Source organism: Macaca mulatta, chromosome 1 (assembly GCF_049350105.2).
Source record: "Macaca mulatta isolate MMU2019108-1 chromosome 1, T2T-MMU8v2.0, whole genome shotgun sequence".
Taxonomy (NCBI): domain Eukaryota; kingdom Metazoa; phylum Chordata; class Mammalia; order Primates; family Cercopithecidae; genus Macaca; species Macaca mulatta.
Genome location: NC_133406.1, coordinates 36,961,713 through 36,987,011, shown reverse-complemented (window position 1 = coordinate 36,987,011; position 25,299 = coordinate 36,961,713). Strand labels below are relative to the sequence as shown.

The following is a 25,299-nucleotide window of genomic DNA, read 5'->3' as shown; positions in this document are numbered from 1 at the left end:
GAACCCTCCAGGAACTGAGTCTTCGCAGCCGGGCTGCCACCTGCAGACACGCACTTTTCAACGCCCGCACCCTACCCGGCGCTGGCTCTCCCACCCAGGCCTCTCTGCTTCAGCGCCGCCCCGGCCGTGGGAGTCGGCGGGCGCAGTCCACAGCTCCACGGAAAACAGCCGTCGGGGTTCCGGGTGCGCCCCGCCACGGCCCCGCCCACGACCCCGGGGTCCCGCCCCTCGCCCTCAGCCCCCACCCGACTGTCTTTAGGGTCCCCCGGGAGAGCCACGCAGACCCGCAGCGACTCCGCAGGGACTGCAATCCCGTGCCGCTCTCGCGCTGCTGCTCCGGCCGCCCAGCAGCTCCGAGGATGGAGAGGAGGGCGCGGAGCTCCTCCAGGGAGTCCCGCGGGCGAGGCGGCAGGTCCCCGCACAAGGAGAACAAGAGCGCGAAGGCCGAGAGGAGCGGCGGAGGCCGCAGACACCGGGAGGCTGGGCCCGAGCCGTCGGGCTCCGGACGGGCGGGGACCCCGGGGGAGCCCCGAGCGCCCGCCGCCACGGTGGTGGACGTGGATGAGGTCCGGGGCTCCGGCGAGGAGGGTACCGAGGTGGTGGCGCTGCTGGAGAGCGAGCGGCCCGAGGAAGGTACGGATCCGGCACCGTTATCTGCGGCCTTTCCAGGTGATAACTAAGGGGTGTCAGATAAGGTGGAAAGGGTCATCTCACGAGACCCACTGAAGCCAGAGCAGACTGCTGGATGCTCTGGTTCCCAGGAACGGAAAGGCGTAAGTTAGGAACCCAGCAACCTGCTATGGTGAGCAAAGAACATCAGAAGAAATACAAATGTCGCTATTTACTGGTCTGGGGGCCAGCCTTGGATGGGAGTGGGGAGGGAGTGTGGTACAGGTTGGGGACCAATCAACTTGGCAAAGGAGCCATGAGCTTTTTTGTGTGTGTGTGGCCATGGAGGGGCATACGGGCACCTAATTTAAGTAAAGACATGCACGAGCTGGTGGCTGTAGGCAGTTATGTGGCTTCTTCTTCTTCCTGCGTCCCCACCCCTCGGTCTTACCTAAAAGCGTTTTAAACTTCTGGGAAGATGATCATTCTTTCTGAAAAGCAGCCGCAGCAGAGCCAAGTGAAGAAGAGCCACACCTGAGTTTAAATCACAGCTCAACCACTTGCTAGCCATGTGATCATAGGAAGGAACCTTAACCATCCCTCATATAGCAGTACCTGCCTCAGAGGGTAAAGGTGAGGATACAATGAGAAAAGGCACCCAAAGCACTTTGCACAAAGTCTGGAACAAAAACATACTCAGCTGCGACCTTGCAAGCTAAGAGAGAGGAAAATTAGATCAAAGAAGGGAATGCAAAGAAAGGTGTCTCTGTTGCTTCTGCAGGAGAAACAACTTGGGAAAATTTTATCTACCTCCAGTCTTTTTTATAATGAGTGGAAGAAAAAAATGGTTACCACTTTAGTGGGATGACAGCTGTTAAAAGAAATTAAATAAGGAATAGTGTGTTATATTGCTTCCTGCTGGCTATGAAGTTTTAACATTTCCTAGTTACCAGCAATGCAGTACATGCTAGATCACTGAAAGCTACCATTTAAGGAAGATTTCTGCAGTTGGGGTGTAATTTAAATGGGTCATGTTAATACTGTTTTGCCCCGTTGAATATACCCTTTCATCAGTCAGAAACCTCTGTTCAGTAAATGGTTGCTGGATTCAATGCTGAGGTTATAAGGCTTGTTACTGTTAGGCAGCAGATCACACTGGTAGGGTAAGCAAGTAAGGGAGCCACCATTTATGAAACCCCTACTATATGCCAGACACACACTGGGTGTTTTACTGAGTTATTTAATCCCTCACCATCCTCTTATTACAGATGAGGAAACATGCTCTGAGAAATTAAGTAACATGCGCAAGTCCTGTAGCTGGCAAGTAGAGAAGCCAAAATCCTAGAGTAAGACAGTCTGATTGAACTGCTCACCCTTGCTTGGTACTGCCCCTAATTTCTGGTCATGGTCCTACTGGCTGTGGCCTTGGGCACCTCTGTGGGCCTCAGTCCCTCCAGCTACAGAGTAACTAAAGCAGGAGACCCTAAGCAGTGGGCGAGCAGTCCCACTAAGGATGAAGTGACCTTTACTGAGCCCTTGCGTGGCAAGTTTCTGAAGCTCACGGGGAACACAGAGTAACGTCCCCTCCTCTTTCTCACTTAGCACCACACTCCCAAAGGCAGGCTACTTAAGACGGGAGAAATGAAAAGGCACTTCACCTCACCAAAATGTTGGGGACTCTCAGACAATGTTTAAAAGCTTTTCCTGCTTGAATAATTAATGTTTCACTATTCACTTAAACCAAACAAATTGGATATTCAAGCAACTTATTCTAACAGAATAGTATTTTGGGGGTAAATCATCACGTTAGTTTTGAGGATATAAATTAGTTTTCTATTCCTATCTCTCGCTACTGTATGAAGGAATTTTTTAGGCCTTTCTTCACTTATAAAATGTAATTTTGTATACGCATTTGTTTATTCTTACTTGCGATGGCTACCACTGGCAACTGAAACATATTTATAAACTAATTAAAAATGGCAATGATACTGTTAGTCATTGCCCTTGAAGAAGAATATTATAAAAATTAATATGTTGGTAGAGCAGCATTTCCCAGAGTAGGTTCCATGAGAAATAAGTTCCATAGAATATCAATGAGTGCTCCTTAGAGAAAATATTACCTGGTCAAATGTGGGTAAACAAAGCTAAGAATGCTTTGCGAGATTTTCTTGGCTTCAGTGTCCTGAAGAGCACTGGGAACTCCAGGAATGGGATGTAGTGCCTAGTATTCTCTAAACTCATTTGCCCAGGAAATTATTCTTTGGTGGAGCACCCTGTGGGATTAGTATTTTGTAGGATGGCCTTTAGAAACTGCCATACTATGGTATTCAGTGCTGATTTTGTTTTTGTGCTGGTACAACTTGCATATCTGTCCTCTTCTTCAAGTGATCTGCACATCAATTTGGTGGTGACCTTTCCGGGCATGAAAATCAAATATTCAGGCCTACTAATTAGTTATCCCCTTTGTTCCCATCTCTTAAAAATAAGATTTTAGGCCAGGTGCCATAGCTCATACCTATAATCCCAGCACTTAGGGAGGCTGAGGTGAGAGGAACACTTGAGGCTAGGAGTTTGAGACCAGCCTGGGCAACATAGCGAGACCTCCATCTCTGCAAAAAAATAATTAGCCAGGTATGGTGGCATGCACCTGTAGTCCCAGCTACTTGAGAGGCTAAAGTGGGGAGACTTCTTGAGCCCAGGAGGCCAAGGATGCAGAAAGCCATGATTGCATCACTGTACTCCAGCCTGGAGAGAGCAAGACCCTGGCTCAAAAGAAAGAAAAAAAGAAGGAAAGAGAAAGAAAGAAAGAAGACAGGAAGGCAGGAAGACAGGAGGGAGGGAGGGAAGGAGGGAGAAAGGGAGGGAGGGAGGGAGGGAGGGAGGGAGGGAGGGAGGGAGGGATGGAAGGAAGGAAGGAAGGAAGGAAAGAAGGAAGGAAGGAAGGAAGGAAGGAAAGTAGACTTTACAATTTCTTAATTTTTAGTTGCCTTCTAGTCTTCTATGACATTTTTAAACTGGCAAATAATATTCCTTTGGTCAGTTTTCTAGTACCTGGAGGTTAAAATTCTTGAAATTTTCATAACTCTTACATTTAAATCATTTTCAATCCTCCTTTCTTCTCACATTCAACTAATATTTATTGAGCACATGTATGGTTGCCAGGCACTATTCTAAGCCCTGGGGGCATAGTGTAAATAAGACAATCCCCCAAGAAGCTTGTGTTCTTGAGGCTGACTTTCCTTGATATTGTTTCATTTACCACCCAAGCATCTTGGATGTTCTGAACCCCAGTTCCTTATCACTTTTTCATACACATTAGTAGGTGAGTATTACCCCATAAAAGTAATTTTCAAAGACTATTGAGATCAACACCTTAATGGAGGTGTTAAAATGGTGGAATTTCAGACATTAAGGCAGGTAATGGATGGGAAAGTTATTTCATGGAAGATAAGCCTCTGGACACGTGGTTGGAATCACTTAAAACAAACCAGACAGAAGATGGCTGAATAGGAACAGCTCTGGTCTGCAGCTCCCAGTGTGATTGACACAGAAGACGGGTGATTTCTGCATTTCCAGCTGAGGTTCCTGGCTCATCTCAATGGGACTGGTTGGACAGTGGGTGCAGCCCACAGAGGGCGAGTTGAAGCAGGGCGGGGTGTCGCCTCACCTGGGAAGCACAAGGGGTCGGGGGATTTCCCTTTCCTAACCAAGGGAAGCTGTGACAGACTACCTAGAAAAATGGGACATTCCCATCCAACTACTGTGCTTTTCCCAAGGTCTTAGCAACCAGCAGACAAGGTGATTCTCTCCTGTGCCCAGCTCAGTGGGGCCCATGCCCATGGAGCCTTGCTCACTGCTAGCACAGCAGTCTGAGTTCGATCTGTGAGACGGCAGCCTGGCTAGGGGAGGGGTGTCTGCCATTGCTAAGGCTTGAGTAGGTAAACAAAGCATCCAGGAATCTCGAACTGGGCAGAGTGCACTGCAGCTCAACAAGGCCTACTGCCTCTAGACTCCACCTCCGTGGGCAGGGCATAGCTGAACAAAAGGCAGCAGACAACTTCTGCAGACTTAAACGTCCCTGTCTGACAGCTCTGAAAAGAGCAGTGGTTCTCCTAGCATGGCATTTGAGCTCTGAGAATGGACAGACTGCCTGCTCAAGTTGGTCCCTGACCCTTGTGTAGCCTAACTGGGGGACAGCTCCCAGCAAGGACCGACAGACACCTAATATAGGAAGACAGACACCTCATATGGGATGAAGCTTCCAGAGGAAGCACCAGGCAGCAATATTTACTGTTCTGCAGCCTCCACTGGTGACACCCAGGCAAACAGGGTCTGGAGTGGAACTCCAGCAAACTCCAACAGACCTGCAGCTGAGGGACCTGACTGTTAGAAGGAAAACTAACAAACAGAAAGGAATAGCTTCAACATCAACAAAAGGGTCATCTACACCAAAACCACATCTGTAGGTCACCAACATCAAAGACCAAAGGTAGATAAAACCACAAAGATAGGTAGAAACCAGAGAAGAAAAGCTGAAAATTCTAAAAATCAGAGCGCCTCTTCTCCTCCAAAGGATTGCAGCTCCTCGCCAGCAACAGAACAAAGCTGGATGGAGAATGACTTTAACAAATTGACAAAAGTAGTCTTCAAAAGGTCAGTAATAACAAACTTCTCTGAGCAAAAGGAGGATGTTTGAACGCATCGCAAAGAAGTTAAAAACCTTGAAAAAAGATTAGATGAATGGCTAACTACAATAAACAGTGGAGAGAGGACCTTAAATGACCTGATGAAGCTGAAAACCATGGCACAAGAACTTCACGATGCATGCGAAAGCTTCAATAGCCAATTCAATCAAGTGGAAGAAAGGGTGTCAGCAATTGAAGATCAAATTAATGAAATAAAGTGAGAAGACAAGGTTAGAGAAAAAAGAGTAAAAAGAAATTAACAAAGCCTCCAAGAAATATGGGACTATGTGAAAAGACCAAATCTACGTTTGATTGGTGTACCTGAAAGTGATGGGGAAAATGGAACCAAGTTGGAAAACACTCTTCATGATATTATCCAGGAGAACTTCCCCAACCTAGCAAGGCAGGCCAACATTCAAATTCACGAAATACAGAAAACACCACAAACATACTTCTCAAGAAGAGCAACCCAAAGACACATAATTGTCACATTCACTGAGGTTGAAATGAAGGAAAAAATGTTAAGGGCAGCCAGAGAGAAAGGTTAAGTTACCCACAAAGGGAAGCCCATCAGACTAACAGCAGACCTCTCTGCAGAACCCTACAAACTAGAAGAGAGTGGGGGCCAATATTCAACATTCTTAAAGAAAACAATTTTCAACCCAGAATTTCATATCCAGCCAAACTAAGTTTCATAAGTGAAGAATAAATAAAATCCTTAGAGACAAGCAAATGCTGAGAGATTTTGTCACCACCAGGCCTGCCTTACAAGAGCTCCTGAAGGAAGCACTAAACATGCAAAGGAGCAACCGGTACCAGCCACTGCAAAAACATGCCAAATTGTAAAGACCATTGATGCTAGGAAGAAACTGCATCAATTAACGGGCAAAATAACCAGTTAGCATCATAATGACAGGATCAAATTCACACATAACAATATTAACCTTAAATATAAATGGGCTAAATGCCCCAATTAAAAGACACAGACTGGCAAATTGGATGAAGAGTGAAGACCCATCAGTGTGCTATATTCAGGAGACCCATCTCATGTGCAGACTCACATAGGCTCAAAATAAAGGGATGGAGGAAGACCTACCAAGCAAATGGAAAGCAAAAAAAGCAGGGGTTACAATTCTAGTCTCTGATAAAACAGACTTTAAACCAACAAAGATAAAAAGAGACAAAGAAGGCCATTATATAATGGTAAAGGGATCAATTCATCAAGAAGAGCTAACTATCCTAAAGATATACGCACCCAATACAAGAGCACCCAGATTCAGAAGGCAAGTCCTTAGAGACCTACAAAGAGACTTAGACTCCCACACAATAATAATGGGAGACTTTAACACCCCACTGTCAATATTAGATCAATGAGACAGAAGGTTGACAAGGATATTCAGGCTTGAACTCAGCTCTGCAACAAGCAGGCCTAATAGACATCTACAGAACTCTCCACCCCAAATCAACAGAATATACATTTTTCTCAGCACCACATCACACTTATTCTAAAATTGACCACATAATTGGAAGTAAGACACTCCTCAGCAAACGTAAAAGAGCAGAAATCACAACAAATTGTCTCTCAGACCACAGTGCAATCAAATTAGAACTCAGGATTAAGAAACTCACTCAAAACTGCACAACTGCATGGAAACTGAACAGCCTGTTCCTGAATGACTACTGGGTAAATAACGAAATGAAGGCAGAAATAAAGATGTTCTTTGAAACCAATGAGAACAAAGACACAATGTATCAGAATCTCTGGGACACATTTAAAGCAGTGTGTAGAGGGAAATTTGTAGCACTAAATGTCCACAAGAGAAAGCAGGAAAGATCTAAAATCAACACCCTAAAGCCACAATTAAAAGAACTAGAGAAGCAAGAGCAAACAAATTCAAAAGCTAGCAGAAGTCAAGAAATAATTAAGATCAGAGCAGAAACTGAAAGAGAGACACAAAAAACCCTTCAAAAAATCAATGAATTCAAGAGCTGGTTTGTTTTGAAAAGATCAACAAAATTGATAGACCACTAGCAAGACTAATAAAGAAGAAAAGAGAGAAGAATCAAATAGATGCAATAAAAAATGATAAAGGGGATATTACCACCAATTCAACAGAAATCAAACTACCATCAGAGAATACTATAAACACCTCTATGCAAATAAACTAGAAAATCTAGAAGAAATGGATAAATTCCTCGACACATACACCCTCCCAAGACTAAACCAGGAAGGAGTCAAATCTCTGAATAGACCAAAAACAGGTTGTGAAATTGAGCCAATAACTAATAGCCTACCAACCAAAAAAAGTCCAGGACCAGACGGATTCACAGCCAAATTCTACCAGAGGTACAAAGAGCTGCTGGTACCATTCCTTCTGAAACTATTCCAATCAATAGAAAAAGAGGGAGTCTTCCCTAACCCATTTTATGAGGCCAACATCATCCTGATACCAAAGCCTGGCAGAGACACAACAAAAAAAGAGAATTTTTGACCAATATCCTGGATGAACATTGATGTAAAAATCCTCAATAAAATATTGGCATACCAAATCCAGCAGCACATCAAAAAGCTTATCCACCACTTTCAAGTTGGCTAAATTGCTGGGATGCAAGGTTGGTTCAACAGATGCAAATCAATAAACATAATCCATCACATAAACAGAACCAATGACAAAAACCACATGATTATCTCAACAGTTACAGAAAGCCTTTGACAAAATTCAAGAGCTCTTCATGCTAAAAACTCTCAATAAAGTAGGTATTGATGGAACGTATCTCAAAATAATAAGAGCTATTTATGACAAACCCACAACCAATATAATACTGAATGGGAAAAAACTGGAAGCATTCCCTTTGAAAACTGGCACAAGACAGGGATGCCGTCTCTCAGCACTCCTATTCAACGTAGTATTGGGAGTTCTGGCCAGGGCAATCAGGCAGGAGAAAGAAATAAAGGGTATTCAATTAGGAAATGAGGAAGTCAAATTGTCCCTGCTTGCAGATGACATGATTTTATATTTAGAAAACCCCATCGTCTGAGCCAAAATTTCCTTAAGCTGATAAGCAACTTCAGCAAAGTCTCAGGATACAAAATCAATGTGCAAAAATCACAAGCATTTCTACACACCATTAACAGAGCCAAATCATGAGTGAATTCCCATTCACAATTGCTGCAAAGAGAATAAAATACCTAGGAATCCAACGTACAAGGGATGTGAAGGACCTCTTCAAGGAGAACTACGAACCACTGCTCAACAAAATAAAAGAGGACACAAACAAATGGGAGAATATTCCATGCTCATGGACAGGAAGAATCAATATCGTGAAAATGGCCATACTGCCCAAAGTAATTTATAGATTCAATGCCATCCCCATCAAACTACCTATGACTTTCTTCACAGAATTGGAAAAAACTACTTTAAAGTTCATATGGTACAAATAAAGAGCCCAAATTGCCAAGACAATCCTAAGCAAAAAGAACAAAGCTGGAGGCATCATGCTACCTGACTTCAAATTATATTACAAGGCTACAGTAACCAAAACAGCATGGTACTTGTACCAAAACAGATATATAGACCAATGGAACAGAACATAGGCCTCAGAAATAACACCACACATCTGGTGTTATTTCTGACAAAAACAAGAAATGGGGAAAGGAGTCCCTATTTAATAAATGGTGCTGGGAAAACTGGCTAGCCATATGTAGAAAGTTGAAACTGGATCCCTTCCTTACATCTTATACAAAAGTTAATTCAAGATGGATTAAAGACTTAAATGTGAGACCTAAAACCATAAAAAACCTAGAAGAAAACCTAGGCAATACTGTTCAGGACATAGGCATTGGCAAGGACTTCATGACTAAAACACCAAAAGCAATGGCAGCAAAAGCCAAAATAGACAAATGGGATCTAATTAAACTAAAGAGCTTCTGCATGGCAAAAGAAACTACCATCAGAGTGAACAGGCAACCTACAGAAGGGGAGAAGATTTTTGCAAACTAGCCATCTGACAAAGGGCTGATATCCAGAATCTACAAAGAACTCAAACAAATTGACAAGAAAAAATAACCTATCAAAAAGTGGGCAAAGGATATGAGCACATTTCTCAAAAGAAGACATCTATGCAGTCGACAGACACATGAAAAAATGCTCATCATCACTGGTCATCAAAGAAATGCAGATCAAAACCACAATGAGATACCATCTCATGCCAGTTAGAATGGTGATCATTAAAAAGTCAGGAAACAACAGATGCTGGAGAGAATGTGGAGAAATGGGAACACTTTTACACTGTTGGTGGCAGAGTATATTGGTTCAACCATTGTGGAAGACAGTGTGGTGATTCCTCAAGGATCTAGAACTAGAATGACCATTTGACCCAGCAATCCCATTACTGGGTACATACCAAAGGATTATAAATCATGCTACTATAAAGACACATGCACACGTATGTTTATTGCAGCACTATTCATAATAGCAAAGACTTGGAACCAACCCAAATGTCCATCAATGATAGACTGGATTAAGAAAATGTGGCACATATACACCAAGGAATAATATGCAGCCATAAAAAGGAGGAGTTCATGTCCTTTGTAGGGACATGGATGAAGCTGGAAACCATCGTTCTCAGCAAACTATCACAAGGACAGAAAACCAAACACTGCATGTTCTCACTCATAGGTGGGAACTGAACAATGAGATCACTTAGACACAGGGCGGGGAACATCACACGCTGGGGCCTGTTGGGGGGGTGAGGGACTGGGGGAGGGATATGCATTAGGAAAAATACCTAATGCAAATAATGAGTTAATGGGTGCTGCAAACCAACATGGCACATGTATACCTATGTATCAAACCTGCACGTTGTGCACATGTACCGTGGAACTTAAAAGTATTAAAAAAAACAAAAAACAAAAAAACATAAGTAAAGCTCACTGCTTTTTATATGTGTGTGTTATTTTATCCTTATGCCAGAGATAGAAGATATAGCTCATGAATTAGTCATTATGGGATAGTCATGAGATGTTAGCATCCATATTATATAGTGAAGAAACTGAGGCCCGGAAAGGTCACACGCCTTGCTTAAGGTCATCTGGATATGAAACAGTAGAGCCAGAAGTGGAATCCAGACCTTCTTCCCAAATTCTGTGCCTGTTCCAGTATACACCCACTCCCTTTCTTTTTAATTTTATTTTTGAGACAAGGTCTAGCTCTGTCACCCAGGCTTGAGTACGGTGGTACAGTCATAGCTCACTGCAGCCTCAACCTCCCAGGTTCAACCTATCTTCCTACCTCAACCTCCTGCGTAGCTGGAACTACAGGCATGTACCACCAAACCCAGCTAATTTTTAATTTTTTTTTTTTTGTACAAACAAGATCTCACTATGTTGCCCAGGCTGGTCTTGAACTCCTGGACTCAAACGATCCTCTCACCTCAGCCTCCCAAAATGCTGGGATTACAGGCGTGAGCCACTGTACCTGTGCTCTTCCTTTCCAGGAGCCTGCTCCTCCCCAGGCCCTGTGAACTCTTGGCTACTCTGATTTGACTTATTCTAATATTTCCAGCAAAGTCTCCAACTTGCTCTGACTCCAATACCAAGGACTGGACAACAGATGCTCATCAGTGAATACGGTGAAGTTTCAATATAATTATTCTTTTGCTTTAATTTTTTTAAGGTACCAAATCCTCCGGTTTAGGGGCCTGTGAGTGGCTTCTTGTCCTCATTTCCCTGCTCTTCATCATCATGACCTTCCCTTTTTCCATCTGGTTCTGCATAAAGGTGAGATTCCATGAGGACGCAATAGGTAATTTCCTGAGGCCCCTCACTGGCTACACCATGCCCATTCTCACTTTTGTTTTCTGGTACGTGTTTTTGCTCCATGTGGAATGCCCTCACCCCCGACTCACCTTCCAGGATAGCTCTTACTCCTCCAAGACCTTGCTCAAATGTAAACAGGAAGCCTTCCTTGACTCCCCCAGACTGTCATTCCCTTCCCGGTGCTCCCGTGTTACTCTGCTTTCACTTCGTTCTAGCACTTACCACATGTATTATATTGGCTATGTCTCGTTCATCTGCATTCTGTGACCAGAATGGATCATGACATCCACTCCACTTCACACACTTCCACAAAACTTCTCAGGCAGCTTCTGTAGACCATGAGTTATGATTATCTTTGGCCCACAGGTGGTTACAGATGCCTGTCCCTGAAATAAATAAAGACCTGTGTCCGTTCTGGAAGCACCTGCCAAGATGGAATTAGAGGAGCAAGAGATTTATTGGGAGACATTGCCTGTGAAAGATTAACAGGAAAGAAAACAAGAGTAGTCAGGAGAAGCCTTCAGACAGTGATGCAGGCCTGACACTTGTGATATGAGAAGGGAAAGAAAGGATTGGGCGGAAAGAACTTCTGACTGTGGTGCAGCTCTGAGAAAGCCTTGGCCAGCCCAAAAGGGAACTCCAGAGCAAGGTTTGCTTCATAGGAGTCCCACAATGGGCAGAAATGGCACGGCCCTAGTACTGCTGCCATCTCAGTCATTGGCTGGAACTGCTAGGAAGACTGCGTCCTTGGCTGAAACAGTATACCTGCTGCTGGGGCTGTTGTTGGTTTGACTCCTCACAGCAGGCAGCAGCTCTTTCCTCTTCCCCTTCATCTTTCCCTCCCCATTTTCCTCCCCAAGATACATTTTGGTATCTTGTGTTTTTGTTTTCATTTATCTCAAAGTATTTTCTCTTTTTCCTTGTGATTTCTTCTTTAACCCATTGGTTACAGTATGTTGTTTAATTTCCACATATTTGTCAATTTCTCAAATTTCCTTCTGTTATTGATTTCTAATTTAACTTCATTGTAATAAGAGAATATACTTTATGTTATTTCAATCCTTTTAAATTTGTTTAAGTTAGTTTTATGACCTGGCCTATTATCTGTCCTGGAAATGATGTTTCATATATGCTGGAAAAGAATGTGTTATTCTGCTGTTGTTGGGTGGAGATATTCTGTGTAGATGTCTGTTAGGTCTATTTGTTGATAGTGTTATTCAAGTCTTGTATGTCTGTCTAGTTCCATCTATTGTTTAAAGTGGGGTATTGAAGTCTCCAGCTGTCACTATTGGATTGTCTATTTCTACTTTGAATTATTTTGGTCTTTTTCCTCATGTATTTTGGAACTCTGTTTTTAGGTGCATCTATGCTTATCATTGTCACACTTTCCTAATGCATTGATCCTTTTATCATTATACAATGTCCCACCTTACTGCTAGTAACATGTTTGCTTGTTTTGAAGTCCATTTTCTCTGATGTTAGGATAGCCATTCCCACTCTCCTTTAGCTACTGTTTGTATGGTATATCTTTTCCATCTTTTACTTTCAGTCTATTTGTATCTTTGAATATAAAGTGTATTTCCTATAGACTGTATATAGAAGGCAGCAGGCTCTTTTTTTTTTTTTGAGACAGAGTCTAGCTCCAGCAGGCTCTTCTTGAAGGGTGACCTGAGCACCTGCATGATTGCCACAAGATCCAACACTGACTCCGCCATAATAGTTTTTGGGAAAGGCTCTCGGGTCTGGGTCACTTAAGATGGTAAGCCCTAAGAAGCCAATTAGGGAGAGGAAACAAAAGCAGAACCAGGTAGTTATATTTGAGCAAGGTCTTGAAGAAGTAAGACTCCCCTTCATCTCTGGGGAGAATTTGTTTCTTCCAATAAAAGCAGGTAAGAAATGAGTAATGCTAGGAAACCAAGCAATTGGGAATTGCTACGCATGCTCTAAGAACTGCATACAGTCATTCATTCTCATTGTTTCAAGCAAGGCAGTGTTCTAGCCTCATAAAATTGTAAACTCATGAAGACAAACAAAACATGTTTCCCAATCTCAAAAGACTTAGAGTGGGTTAGGAGATCCTGTTACTTTAAGAAGCACACTTCAAAATGTGTTTTGTTTGGCCTCTTTATTACATTTTTATATTTGGTTAGTTATTATTCAATGGAGCTTTCTTAAGTGGAGGGAGGATAAGGAAGGAAAATAAATTTGTCTATAGTCACAAATCATTCTTTCATTTATTCAATAAATATTTATTGAATACTTACAATGTATCAGGCATTTTTTAAGCACTGAGAAAATAAAGATTAATTCCATATCATCAAAGAGTGGGGCATATATTAATATCAAAATAAGTAGACCAAGTTAAGTCAGTGATAAACATGCAATTGAACTCAGATTCTGATACTGGGTCAGAAAGTGAAGTTTATTTTTAAAGTAGTATGCAGTAACTTCTCTATTTCTCTTCTAACAGATGTTCTCCAGAATCTTTTTGTCATTTAAAAGTATCTCTGCACATTTTCAGGGTAAACACGAATTTTCTAGATCTATCACCAATGAAAATTGACAAATTAAAATCAAATTGAGGCCAGGCACGGTGGCTCACACCTGTAATCCCAGCACTTTGGGAGGCCAAAGCAGGTGAATCACCTGAGGTCAGGAGTTCGAGACCAGCCTGACCAACATGGTGAAACCCCATCTCTAGTAAAATACAAAAAATTAGCCGAACGTGGTGGCTCACACCTGTAATCCCAGCTACTCGGGAGGCTGAGGCAGGAAAATCTGGGAGGTGGAGGTTGCAGTGAGCCTAGATCACGCCACTGCACTCCAGCCTGGGTAACAAGAGCAAAAGTTCGTCTTAAAAAAAAAAAAATCCAATTGAATCATTTTGAAGCAGCCTCAGAAGAAATTGCATTCTGAAACAAAATATCACAAGTGGTATTAAAATATACTTCCTCTTTCTGTTAAATAGGTAATGAGCAATACATATAAAAGCTAGGAATGCAGAAATCACAGTAAAATACAAGATTTAACATGCCTTGATAAGATTAATTTAATTTAGGGAATGTTGGCCATGGTTTTTTAGATAATCGTTAAGTCTTTAATCAAAATTCAGTCCATGGGTTCAAAAATTAACACGGTGAATACACTTTTTCATTTCTGAAATTTTATACTTACTAAATATAGGTTTTGGAAACAAGGATTAATAGAACTTTTTTCTTGGTTCTCAAAAAATTTCTGATATCTAGGATCATTCTTATGCCAAGGCCTTTTGAAGACTTTATTTTTCTTTCTAGGAGTGATTTGAAAGGATTAAATTTCTCTTTAGGTTGTACAAGAGTATGAAAGAGTAATTATATTCCGACTGGGACATCTGCTTCCTGGAAGAGCCAAAGGCCCTGGTAAAAAAACACTCTTTTTTCCCTAAACACCTCCCTCCTGACTTGCCAATTTCTTCAACCCATGCAGATTCATAATATGTACCTCAGATTACATGAAGTAACTTGATTCATGAGACCTGCATTTTCCAGTCTGTTACATATAATATAGGTTATTAAAAAATTCTTCAGAGACCATGACTACTAGGTCATAGGTAGCCAAGAGAGAGAACTGGTACAGAAAGCCCACATGCCAGGGCGAGGCCTGCTGGAATAGCAAGTTAGCTTAGGACCAATGGCTGGGGACTGGTTTGAGTACAATGTGGATATGGTCAGAGTCCTGTGAATTCTCAGAGAAAAGCTGAGCTAGTTCCTAATCCATGTGCTCAGATCCAATCATGGGAGACAGACAAAGTTCAGCATTCAAATAACAAATTGGTCTTCAGTTACAGGGATTTAAAAAACATAGATTAAGCATTTCTTGTGGCTCAGACTCTGTGCTAACCATAAAACATGGTCTCTGATCTCAGGACCTTAAGATCTAGTGGAGTTGATGTCCACAGGTCCAAGCTCATTATGGGAAACAGATAGAAGTATGGTCAGTCTGAAAGGTTTAGTAGTGGGGGGTTGGAGATCTAAGTCAGCCAGGAAGGTATGAGGAGCAAAGTCCCACTGTGTATATATTGGAGAGGGTCTGAGTTCCAGGACATGCCCGCAGAGACCAGACTAGGGACAAATATCAGAGTTTAAAGATTCAGAATGAATATACGAGCCCACACAAAAGTAGAACCAGACCCTGTAGTTCCAGGACAAAGAACATCTTGCTCTGGCCCTGGTTTTCGGGAACCTTCTCAATTGGCACTGAGGAGGACTAGTAGCTGACTAGTATCCTGGACTCTGTGAGGTGCTGCTTGTTTCAACAAAGCTTTCGCTCTTGCAGGAGCCCACAGAATCCAATGGGCTCTCACAAAATCTCAACAAATCAATCTACAAATGTTTACTGCACATTGATCCTGTATATTATATTGGGTGGGTGAGGACTAACTAGCCAACCAGAAAGCTGGCATCATGATAATTGCTATTCTGATTACTTCTGGGGCCCACTTTCTAAAGAATATGACATGGAGGTTGCTGACTCTAAAGTCTCACACCTGGGTACACTCATGGATTCAAAAACAATTTTAGAGAGCACCTAAAAGGCACTAAGTCAGACACTAAGGCTAACAATAGTGTATAGGACACTACTTAGGGAGTTCAATTCTAGTGAAAGGACAGACATGCAATTGAGATCTGGGGAGGCCAGTACCATGACTAAAAGGACCACACAGCCCAGTTTGCTGGGGACAATCCCTGTTTATACCTATTGTCCTGGAGCAAATTATAATAGTGCTCTCCTTTTACCCTCAGGTGGAGGTGGGACGGGCCAACGGTCTGTAATGAGAGGCTAGGAAAAGTAATGTAGTGTGCAACCTGACCCCAAAAAGGTGAAACCCAAACAGCCTTCATGCCAGTTATTTATCTGTCACTTCCTCCTCCCCTTCTTCTAGGTCTTTTCTTTTTTTTGCCCTGCCTGGATACCTACCACAAGGTTGACCTTCGTCTCCAAACTCTGGAGATACCTTTTCATGAGGTAAGCCAAATGATGGCTTTTGCTTTCTCTATACATTTTCCATGGTCTACCTACCATGGACAAAATGATTATTTATGCTCAAAAATAGGAAATAAAAATAATGATATGGACTACTTCAGAACTTAAAACTTTTGTGCATCAAAGGACACAATTAACAGAGTGCAAAGGCAATCTAGGGAATGGGAGAAAATATTTGCAAATCATATATCTCATAAAGGGTTAATATCCAAGATATATAAAGAACTTATACATGTCAACAACAAAAAAAAGTAAGCAACCCGATTTAAAAAATGGGCAAAGAACTTTGTGACAGTTAACTTTATGTGTCAGCGTGGCTAGACCATGATCATTAGACCTATATTTGGCCAAACACATCTGGATGTTATCATGAAGGTACTTTTTTAGATGGGATTAACATTTAACTCAGTAGACTTTGAGTAAAGCAGATTACCCTCCCTAATGTGGGGTGGGCCTCATCCAATTAATTGAAGGGCTCAAGAAAAAGACTGACCTCCCTTTGAGGAGGAGGGAATTTTGCCAGTAGAAAAAATAAACTCTTCCCTGGGTCTTCAGCCTGAAGATGTTAGACATACTAGCTTCCATAAGCACATGAGCCAATTCATTAAATCAATACTTTTTTCTCTCCCCACCCCAGGATACCTATATGTGTATGTGTGTGTGTGCATATATATGTATGGTGAAGCCCAAACACACACATACACATTCTACAGTTTCTCTAGAGAACCCTAATACAAACTTGAACAGACACTTCTCAAAAGATGACATACAAAGAAGATGAAGATATAAAATGGGCAACAAGCATATGAAAAGATGCTCAGCATCACTACATTAGGAAAATACAAATCAGTATCACAAGATATCACTTTACACTCATTAACATGGCTACTGTTTTTTAAAAAAACGGAATATAATAAGTGTTGAAGAGGATGTAGAGAAATTGTAACCCTCGTGCACTGTTGGTAGGAAAATGTAAAATGGTGCGGCCACTGTAGAAAACAGCATAGCGGCTCTTCAAAAAATTAAAAATAGAATTACTGTATGACCCAGCAATTCCACTTCTGCATATTTACCTGAAATAATTGAAAGCAGGGCACTGGAGAAATATTTGTACACCCATATTCATAACAGCATTATTCACAATAGCCAAAAGTTTGAAGCAACCCAGGTGTCTACTGATGACTGAAGAGATGAATAAACTGTGATCTATAACCTACAATGGAATATTATTCAGCCTTAAAAAGAAAGGAAATTCTGACATTCTACAAATGGATGAACCCAGAGGACATTCTGCTAAGTGAAATAAGCCAGTCACAAAGAAACAAATACTGTATGATCCTACTCATAACAGGCACCTGGAGTAGTCAACTTCATAGAAACTGAAAGCAGTATGGTGGTTGCCAGGGGTTGAGGAGAAGGGGAAATTGGAGAGTTATTGTTTCATGGGTACAGAGTTTCAGTTTTACAAGATGAAAGAGTTATGGAGATGGATAGTGGTGATAGCTGTACAATATTATGAGTGTATTCAGTATCACTGAACTGTATACTTAAAAATGGTTAAGATGGTAAGTTTTATGGTATATGTATTTTAACACAATAAACAAAATTGGGAAAAAAAACTCACCCCTAATCCTGTTACCCATAGTTAACTGTTGATATTTTGGAGTATATCCTTTCAGATTTTTCAGTGTATGTGGTTATATTTACAGATTATATATATATAATATACAGATATTATATATATCATGTCATATATATCATATATATGATCATCTGTATGACATATATATATCACCTGTAAATATATTTTTATATATATGTGTGTGTATATATATATATAATACCATATATACTATTTTGCAATGTGTCTTTCTTAACCCAACAATATATTGTGGTCATCTTTTCATATATTAGCTAAATGCTTCTATCCCTTTATTTTAAATGGACATACAGCATTTCATTTAGTGGCTGTATCACAATTTACTCAACCAATTCCCTATTGTTGATATTAAATTCTTTCCAATTTATATTCCAATTAGCAATACTGAGTAACATCCTTATAGCTAAACCCTTAAAATAGGTCCTTATGATCAATATAAAAAGGGAAATGTGAAGACATCTTTCTAGGGCTTGTGATGTATATCATCAAAGCACCCCCAACGCATGCTCTAGCAAGCAATGCATTAGAGTGCTTGTTTCCTAGAACGTGCTTCTCTTTTAGCAGATTTTTTATTTTGGTATCAGTTTAGAAAGACCTTGTTTGGAATCAACAGAATGTCTTCATATGAGAAAATTATTTCCGATCTTTTTTACAAAAGGATTTACCACAGGATTAAATTGTGCGTTCTTTCGTGTATTTGAAAAAAAAAAATTCATAATTTTCAAAAACATGTCTATTTTGAATAAAGGGTGGGCCAACTTTCTTTTTCTCTTGTGGAGAAAATTCCCTTTGAACACATTTAGTTCCTCTATCCCCACATAGGAAAGGAGCCCAAGAATCAAGCCTGTCATCCAAACTTTTTTCTGCCTAGATCGTGACCAAAGACATGTTTATAATGGAGATAGATGCCGTTTGCTACTACCGAATGGAAAATGCCTCTCTTCTCCTAAGCAGTCTTGCTCATGTATCTAAAGCTGTGCAGTTCCTTGTGCAAACCACCATGAAGCGCCTCCTAGCACATCGATCCCTCACTGAAATTCTTCTAGAGAGGAAGAGCATCGCCCAGGATGCAAAGGTACTTAGATAAACGTAATGGCCAATATGTTGAAATATTTATCTTTTATTCATTTGCTCATTGGCCATTTATTAAATCTTCCATGGCCAGTTCCATCCCTTAGGGACCATCCCTTTGGGAGCTTATAGCTAGTTAGGAGGTTGCCAAATTGACTCTGAGTCAATTATAGTTATCAGTATGGTGCTTGTTAATCAGTCATTGCCACAGTTTTTGCTCTCAAACCTACTCCAATGACTTTAAATTCATCCCCAAGTACTCACCTAGTATTAAGTGTTGAGAATGATTGCTGGCAGGAATGGTGGGGTTGGTGGGAATGGACAGGAGGGGTTGGTTGTACACAAAGATGATAAGGCACGGTTCCCAGGAGCAAACTGAGCAAGCTCATCCACGGCCAGGGTCGGTGGCTTTGATTCTTACCAAGGCAGGTAGGCAAAAGGTATTCAGAGGAGAAGTGAGAAGACAGCAGGATTCCAGCCAACTGGCCAGTGGAGTGGCAATTACTACCAGCAATGGAGCCTGTCACTGAAGCCGTGGGGACAGCCAGGCCCAGAACTGGGTTAGGAGGTTGTGAATCATGGTAGTTGGAAAGAGGACCTCAAATAGAGGGACCCCAAGAATCCAAGGCACTGGTAGTAATTGTGCTTTATGGGATGTCCCCCTCCACCCTCCCTTCCTTATTCATCCTTCTCCTTTAAAGGATAAAGTCCAGACACTTGACATTCAAGCTTGCCCTTGTTACACTGATTATAATATATATACAAATGTTCCTTGATTTATTATAAACCCATCATAAAGCAAAAAATATCGTAAGTCAAAAATGCATGTATCCTAATAAACCCATGATAAAAGTCAAAAAGTGTCAAACCATTGCAAGTTGGGGACCATCTATCTAAGACATTAATTTTCCCAGACTATGACGTCCATAGCAGCAGGAACTATGTTTTATCCATCTCTTGGTCCTCAGCACAGGTTTATCACACAGCAGGTAGATAATGTTTTTTGGATAAATGAATAAATTGACCCAAATGTTGTAGTCTCACCTCTTGCCATCCTTCTCCCACTGAATCTAATACTCCAACCTACTTTAGCTTTTGTCCAGCATTCAGCACTTTTATGCTCCCACTGCCTCCTCTTGGGCTGTATCCTCTGCATGGAATACTTCCCTTTTCTCCACAGGCAAGATTTTATTTGTCCTTTAAGATGCCACCTATTCTGTGATGTCTTTATCAACACTCCCTACTCTCACCCATACCCCCAAATCAGCCTTCTCAGGGTTCTCAATGGACTATGCTTACTGTTTGTCTAACCACTAAAAAATAATGAGAAAATAAGTATAAAAAGAAGAGTTTGGGTCAACATTAGAGCTCCATGCCCTGCCCCTCCTTTCCAGAATCCGCAGTCCATTTTCTTCCCTTTCTTGTTTCCAACTTCAGTCAAGGGGGTGGGCGGGACTGGGAAGCAGGAGGAAACTGGAGCCACCAGCATCAGTTGTAGAAGTGAAAACATCCTATAAGGGAAAGACATTTGGAAGAGAGACTAGACACTGGTTCTCAACTCGGTGAATTTTGGAACAGATTTTAAAAATATAGCTGTATTAGCTCCTATTACTTCTGTAACAGACTACCACAAACTTGGTGGTAGTTTTCTTAGTTTTGAAGACCAGAGTCCAAAATCAGTTTCACTGGGCTAGAGTCCAGGTGTCAGCTGGACCAATTCCTTCTGGAGGTTCTGAGAGGAGAATCCGTTTCCTTGCCTTTTCCAGCACCTGGTGGCTGCCTGCATTTCTCAGCTCGTGGCACCTTCCTCCATCTTTAGAGTGCATCACTTCAATCCCTACTTCCATCATCACATCAACTTCTCCTCTTCTGTAGTCAAATCACCATTTGCCTCTCTCTTATAAGGACACCTATAATTACATTTAGGGCCACCTGGATAATCCAGGCTAGTATCCCCATCTCAAGAGCCTTTAACTTAATCACACCAGCAAAATCCCTCTTGGGGTAACATTCACAGCTTCCAGGGATTAGGACATGGGATATCTTTGGGGACCATTATTCAGCATAACACACCATCTTCAACTGCACAGATATTTATTGGGTGGCACTATGCAAGTTAAACAACTCTTTGCAAGGCACTGTGAAGTTAAATAAAACAGGCAAATGATGTCCTTTCAAAGGGAATCTTCTTCCTTAGTACAGAACAATGGCCATCAGGGTTTAGGCATGCTCTCCCACCTGGAGGCTCTCACTAACATCTGAATTCTTCTCTCCACAGGTTGCCTTGGATTCAGTGACCTGTATTTGGGGAATCAAAGTGGAGAGAATAGAAATGTGGGTAGGAAATTAACTAGGAAGAATAGTATGATAAAGGAAAATATTCTGGTTTCATTTTAAATTTTTCATTTGAAAAATTATTTTCATTGAGTACTATAGCCATATCAGCATAAATTTGTAAAAAAGAGAAACAAATTATCTAATATCTTACAGCCATAACACAATCACTATAACATTTGGACAAATTACTCTGATTGTTTTTTCTCTATGCAGCTAAAAAATTGTTTTAGATAAAATTTACGTGACATTTCCCATTTTAGGCCAGGCGCAGTGGCTTGCACCTGTAATCTCAGTACTTTGGGAGGCTGAGGTGGGTGGATCGTTTGAGGTCAGAAATTTGAGACCAGCCTGGGCAACATGGTGAAACCCTGTCTCTACTAAAAATGCAAAAATTAGCTGGGGGTGGTGGCACGTGCCTGTAATCCCAGCTACTAGGGAGGTTGAGGCAGGAGAATCACTTGAACCTGGGAGGCAGAGGTTTCAGTGAGCCAAGATCATGCCACTGTGCTCTAGCCAGGACCATAGAGCGAGACTTGAGCTCAAAAAAAAAAAAAAAAGAAAGAAAATTAGCCAGGGGTGGTGGCAAATGCATGTAATCCCAGCTACTCGGGAGGCTGACGCAGGAGAATCACTTGAACCCAGGAGGTGGAAGCTGCAGTGAGTCAAGATTGCGCATTGCACTCCAGACTGGGTGACAGAGTGAAACTGTCTCAAAGATAAAAGAAAAAAGAAAGAAAAAAAGAAATGTCACATTTTTGCCATTTTAAACTGTAGTTTTAGTATAATATTTACAAATGGGTACAGCCATCACTACTATCTAATTTCGGAACATTTTCATCATCCCAAAAGGAAGCCTGTGTTCGTTAAGTGGGAACCCCCGATGTACTCCTTAATTTAGTTTCTTAAATTAGTTTCCAACTACTAATTTAGTTTCTGTCTCAATGAATTTGCCTCTTCTGGACATTTCACATAAATGGAATCATATAATATATGGCTTTTTGTGTCTGGCTTCTTTTCACTTAGCATAATATTTTCAAGGTTCAACCATGCTTCAGCATGAATCAGTACTTCATTACTTTTTATGATCAAATAATATTTCGTTGTTTGAGGCTATACCACATTTTATCTGTTCATCAGCTGATGGACATTTGGGTTGTTTCTGCTCTTTGGCTATTATGAATAATGCTACAGCAAGCATTGATTTGCAAGTTTTTGAGTGAACATGTTTTCAATTCTCTTGGGTCTATATCTAGAAGTAGAATTACTGGGTCATATGGTAACTCCATATTTAACTTTTTGAGGGGCAGCTAAACTGTTTTCCATATATGCATTTTTATAGTTATAATCAGGGTCAAAAGACAATTTTGTGTCTTTTATGCAATACATTAAGCATTGTTCTTATTTGGTCAGTTGTACCCTTTTCAAAATCAATTCTTTTCTTTTATAAACTTGGATGAATTCCCCTTATCTTTATTATCAGTAATGTGGCTCTTCAAGCCATTGTTCAAATTTATTAGTTGAGGTTTAGATTACAACCTAAGTGGAAAAACTGAGCACAGCTCATCAATACAAAACCTGCTGTGCTGCTGAGGAGGAACCACAGCTCTACTGTAGCATCAGCAATAATACAAACCTGCATTTGAGGCGTCGACCTTGGAGATGCCCTTCTCTGCCTACTTTTGACCTCAGAAGTCTAGGGATGGCACAGTCAGAATTTGCTACTCATCATGAGACAGCAGTAGAGAGGCCTGCAAATCTGTGTGAAAGCTCTGGTCCCTAAATCACGGCTGCACACCTACATGCCTGCGTTCTTCTTTTTCAGTAAAGATGTGAGGTTGCCAGCTGGCCTTCAGCACTCGCTGGCTGTGGAGGCCGAAGCGCAAAGACAGGCCAAAGTGCGGGTGAGCACTCCATCCTCCCACCCAGACTGCTCTTTGAGGAAGGCCTGCTGGTGGAGAACATTCCCCCTTTGCTTCCTTACTGTCCATTCATTCGGCACTGGGCAGAGCGGTCTTGGGCCCTTACAACTCTGTTAAAATTGCTTGCTCTCTTAAAGTGTGTTAATAGTCCCCTGACTGACTAATGCAACTCCTCTCCCTCTCTGAAGCTACTGATAATAGTGACCACCCACTGCTTGAGTCTCACCTTCCCTCTCTCTCCTTAAAGGTATCTCCTCCACACACATCAGTCCCTCTTCTTTAGTGCTGGCATCTTTTCCTGGGTGATCATAGTCACCCTAACTTCTAGATATTCCCTAGAACTGTATCCCAAGCTTGGCACAAGTTTTGGAGGGACAACCACGATCAGGGCCCAGTTCCCTCAACGCCAGAGCCAAGAGAAGGCTGTGCTACTCAACTCCACTCAGACATGGCAGCAAGAAGCAAAGATGCGGCAGCTAGCAGCCTCTAGTGACTGAGGTGTGGGTGAGAGGGCCTTGGGAAGAGGAAAATGAAGAATGAAGGGAGGCAGATTTCTCTGAAACAACAGAGCAGGTGAAGATAAAAACCGGTACCAGTAAGAGGATCATTGCCTGTGGACCACTGAGGGGAGGTGAGGATGAGGAAGGGGAGGAGGACAGTCCCCAGGGCAGTTGCTTCTAGATCTCTGAGTGAAGTCCTCTTCAGCCACTTTCAGGTGGCATTTGGGTAGTGAGCTCAGCACTTTCTCTTCAGAAATGCTTACCCATTCACTTTGCCTGAGTTGGGGGTCACCCTTTCACAACGTCATGCCTTTGCATAGAATGCTGGCTAATCTTTTCTCTATGTTGGCAAAATCCTAATCTTTCAAGGCTCACCGGATGCTAATAACTCCCCTAATACTTCATTTATACTTGTCATGGCTCCTAACAAATTCCACCTTAAATTGTGATTAATAGTGTGATCTGTCTCCCCAGCTCAAGACCCTTCAGAAAGAAGAATAAACCTGTTCTCTGCTTAACAGTGCTTGCCACATAGTAGATGCTCAGTGCTTGTCTGCTGAGTCACACTGCATAGTGGTGAAGCCTTCAGGGAACGAAGAACAATCACTTTGCTTTTCGTCACATCTGTTTTCTAGATGATCGCTGCAGAAGGGGAAAAGGCTGCTTCTGAGTCCCTGAGGATGGCAGCTGAGATTCTGTCAGGCACCCCTGCTGCTGTTCAGCTTCGATACCTCCACACCCTTCAGTCTCTGTCCACAGAGAAGCCTTCCACTGTGGTTTTACCTTTGCCATTTGACCTCCTGAATTGCCTGTCTTCTCCCAGCAACAGAACTCAGGGAAGCCTCCCTTTCCCAAGTCCTTCCAAACCTGTTGAGCCACTAAATCCTAAAAAGAAAGACTCTCCCATGTTATAGGAAAGATGGGGCGTAATGTGACTGTAAAGGGGCCTGCCATAGAAAAGCCACATCCCTGAGGGAGGCACTCTGTCCTCACTCCCTGCCCTTCCTTTGGTTGCCATATGGAATGGCCGTGGAATACACAAAGTCACAATGCACTATCCATGAGAAGACGGTGAAATGATGTAATGACAGAGAAGGCAGACAACACGTCTCCATGACTCATCTAGTCAGAGCAATTAAGGAAAACAGCTTTGGTCAACATTCTACTTTGGAAAGAATGTTGAGCCTAGATGTGGTTAAATTTTGACTTCTGGGAACTTGGTTCAGATGTCCTTTTCACTGTATGTCCTCTGGCCCTTTGGCAAGGTTGTCACAGCTCCCACAGCCCTTCCTACAAGCACCTATCATTGGGCTTGTCACACTCTATTGCTCTTCTGCCCTAAAGATGCAGTCTTCTCTTCAACAATGCCACCAGTTCTTCAAAGGCACGCCTTAGTTTTCCTCAACCACACTCAATCTTTTTGCTCCACCCTGACTTCCTCACACCTAACCCTGATAGTTACCTAAAGTGACACTTAAATGTTTCAGAGTGAATGCAAAAAAGAGAGATGGACTTGGAGTCAGATATAAAATTTATGCCCAATTAAAGCATTTAAAAGGAATTATTTTTGTGGAGACTCCTTTTTTAAATAAAGAAATAAATTAAAGGACAAAAACATCTGACACATGTGGCTTAAAATCTGAGGGAGAATCACTATAAATAGTGGGCCCGAGAGTAA

At 41.8% G+C, this 25,299-nt stretch overlaps 2 protein-coding genes across 4 annotated transcripts in view; one reads left to right on the top strand and one right to left on the bottom strand.

Annotated features, from left to right (window-relative positions):
* The first annotated feature begins 23 nt into the window (after positions 1-23).
* On the top strand, positions 24-25,178 carry NPHS2 (NPHS2 stomatin family member, podocin). Of its 2 annotated transcripts, XM_002802036.4 has the most exons (8): positions 24-633; positions 10,970-11,073; positions 14,438-14,510; positions 16,034-16,116; positions 18,666-18,869; positions 21,144-21,199; positions 23,025-23,103; positions 24,257-25,178. In XM_002802036.4, the coding sequence occupies exons 1-8, from the start codon at positions 360-362 to the stop codon at positions 24,533-24,535; spliced, it is 1,152 nt and encodes a 383-aa protein (XP_002802082.1). In that variant the 5' UTR covers positions 24-359; the 3' UTR covers positions 24,536-25,178. The 2 variants fall into 2 exon arrangements, with proteins under 2 accessions (XP_002802082.1, XP_028706736.1); XM_028850903.2 differs by lacking the exons at positions 10,970-11,073; positions 14,438-14,510 and having other exon boundaries at positions 53-633.
* AXDND1 (axonemal dynein light chain domain containing 1) overlaps positions 20,943-25,299 on the bottom strand; it is a 201,704-nt gene continuing 197,347 nt past the window's right edge. Inside the window, exon 26 of one of the 2 annotated variants that reach the window (XM_001115400.5) lies at positions 20,943-21,163. In XM_001115400.5, the coding sequence (XP_001115400.3) occupies positions 21,156-21,163 (8 nt within the window). In that variant the 3' untranslated portion in view covers positions 20,943-21,155. The remainder of the gene's footprint in view (positions 21,164-25,299) is intronic. The other variant, XM_078000904.1, reaches the window with a different exon arrangement.

What these genes read in the sequence shown, in the direction of transcription:
- NPHS2 (XM_002802036.4), top strand. Translation starts at nt 360, where the DNA reads ATGGAGAGGAGGGCGCGGAGCTCCTCCAGGGAGTCCCGCGGGCGAGGC. An exon ending in TGGAAGAGCCAAAGGCCCTG is followed by an intron (nt 14,511 to 16,033) that starts GTAAAAAAACAC and finishes CCCTTCTTCTAG; the next exon opens with GTCTTTTCTTTTTTTTGCCC. An exon ending in GCATCGCCCAGGATGCAAAG is followed by an intron (nt 18,870 to 21,143) that starts GTACTTAGATAA and finishes TTCTCTCCACAG; the next exon opens with GTTGCCTTGGATTCAGTGAC.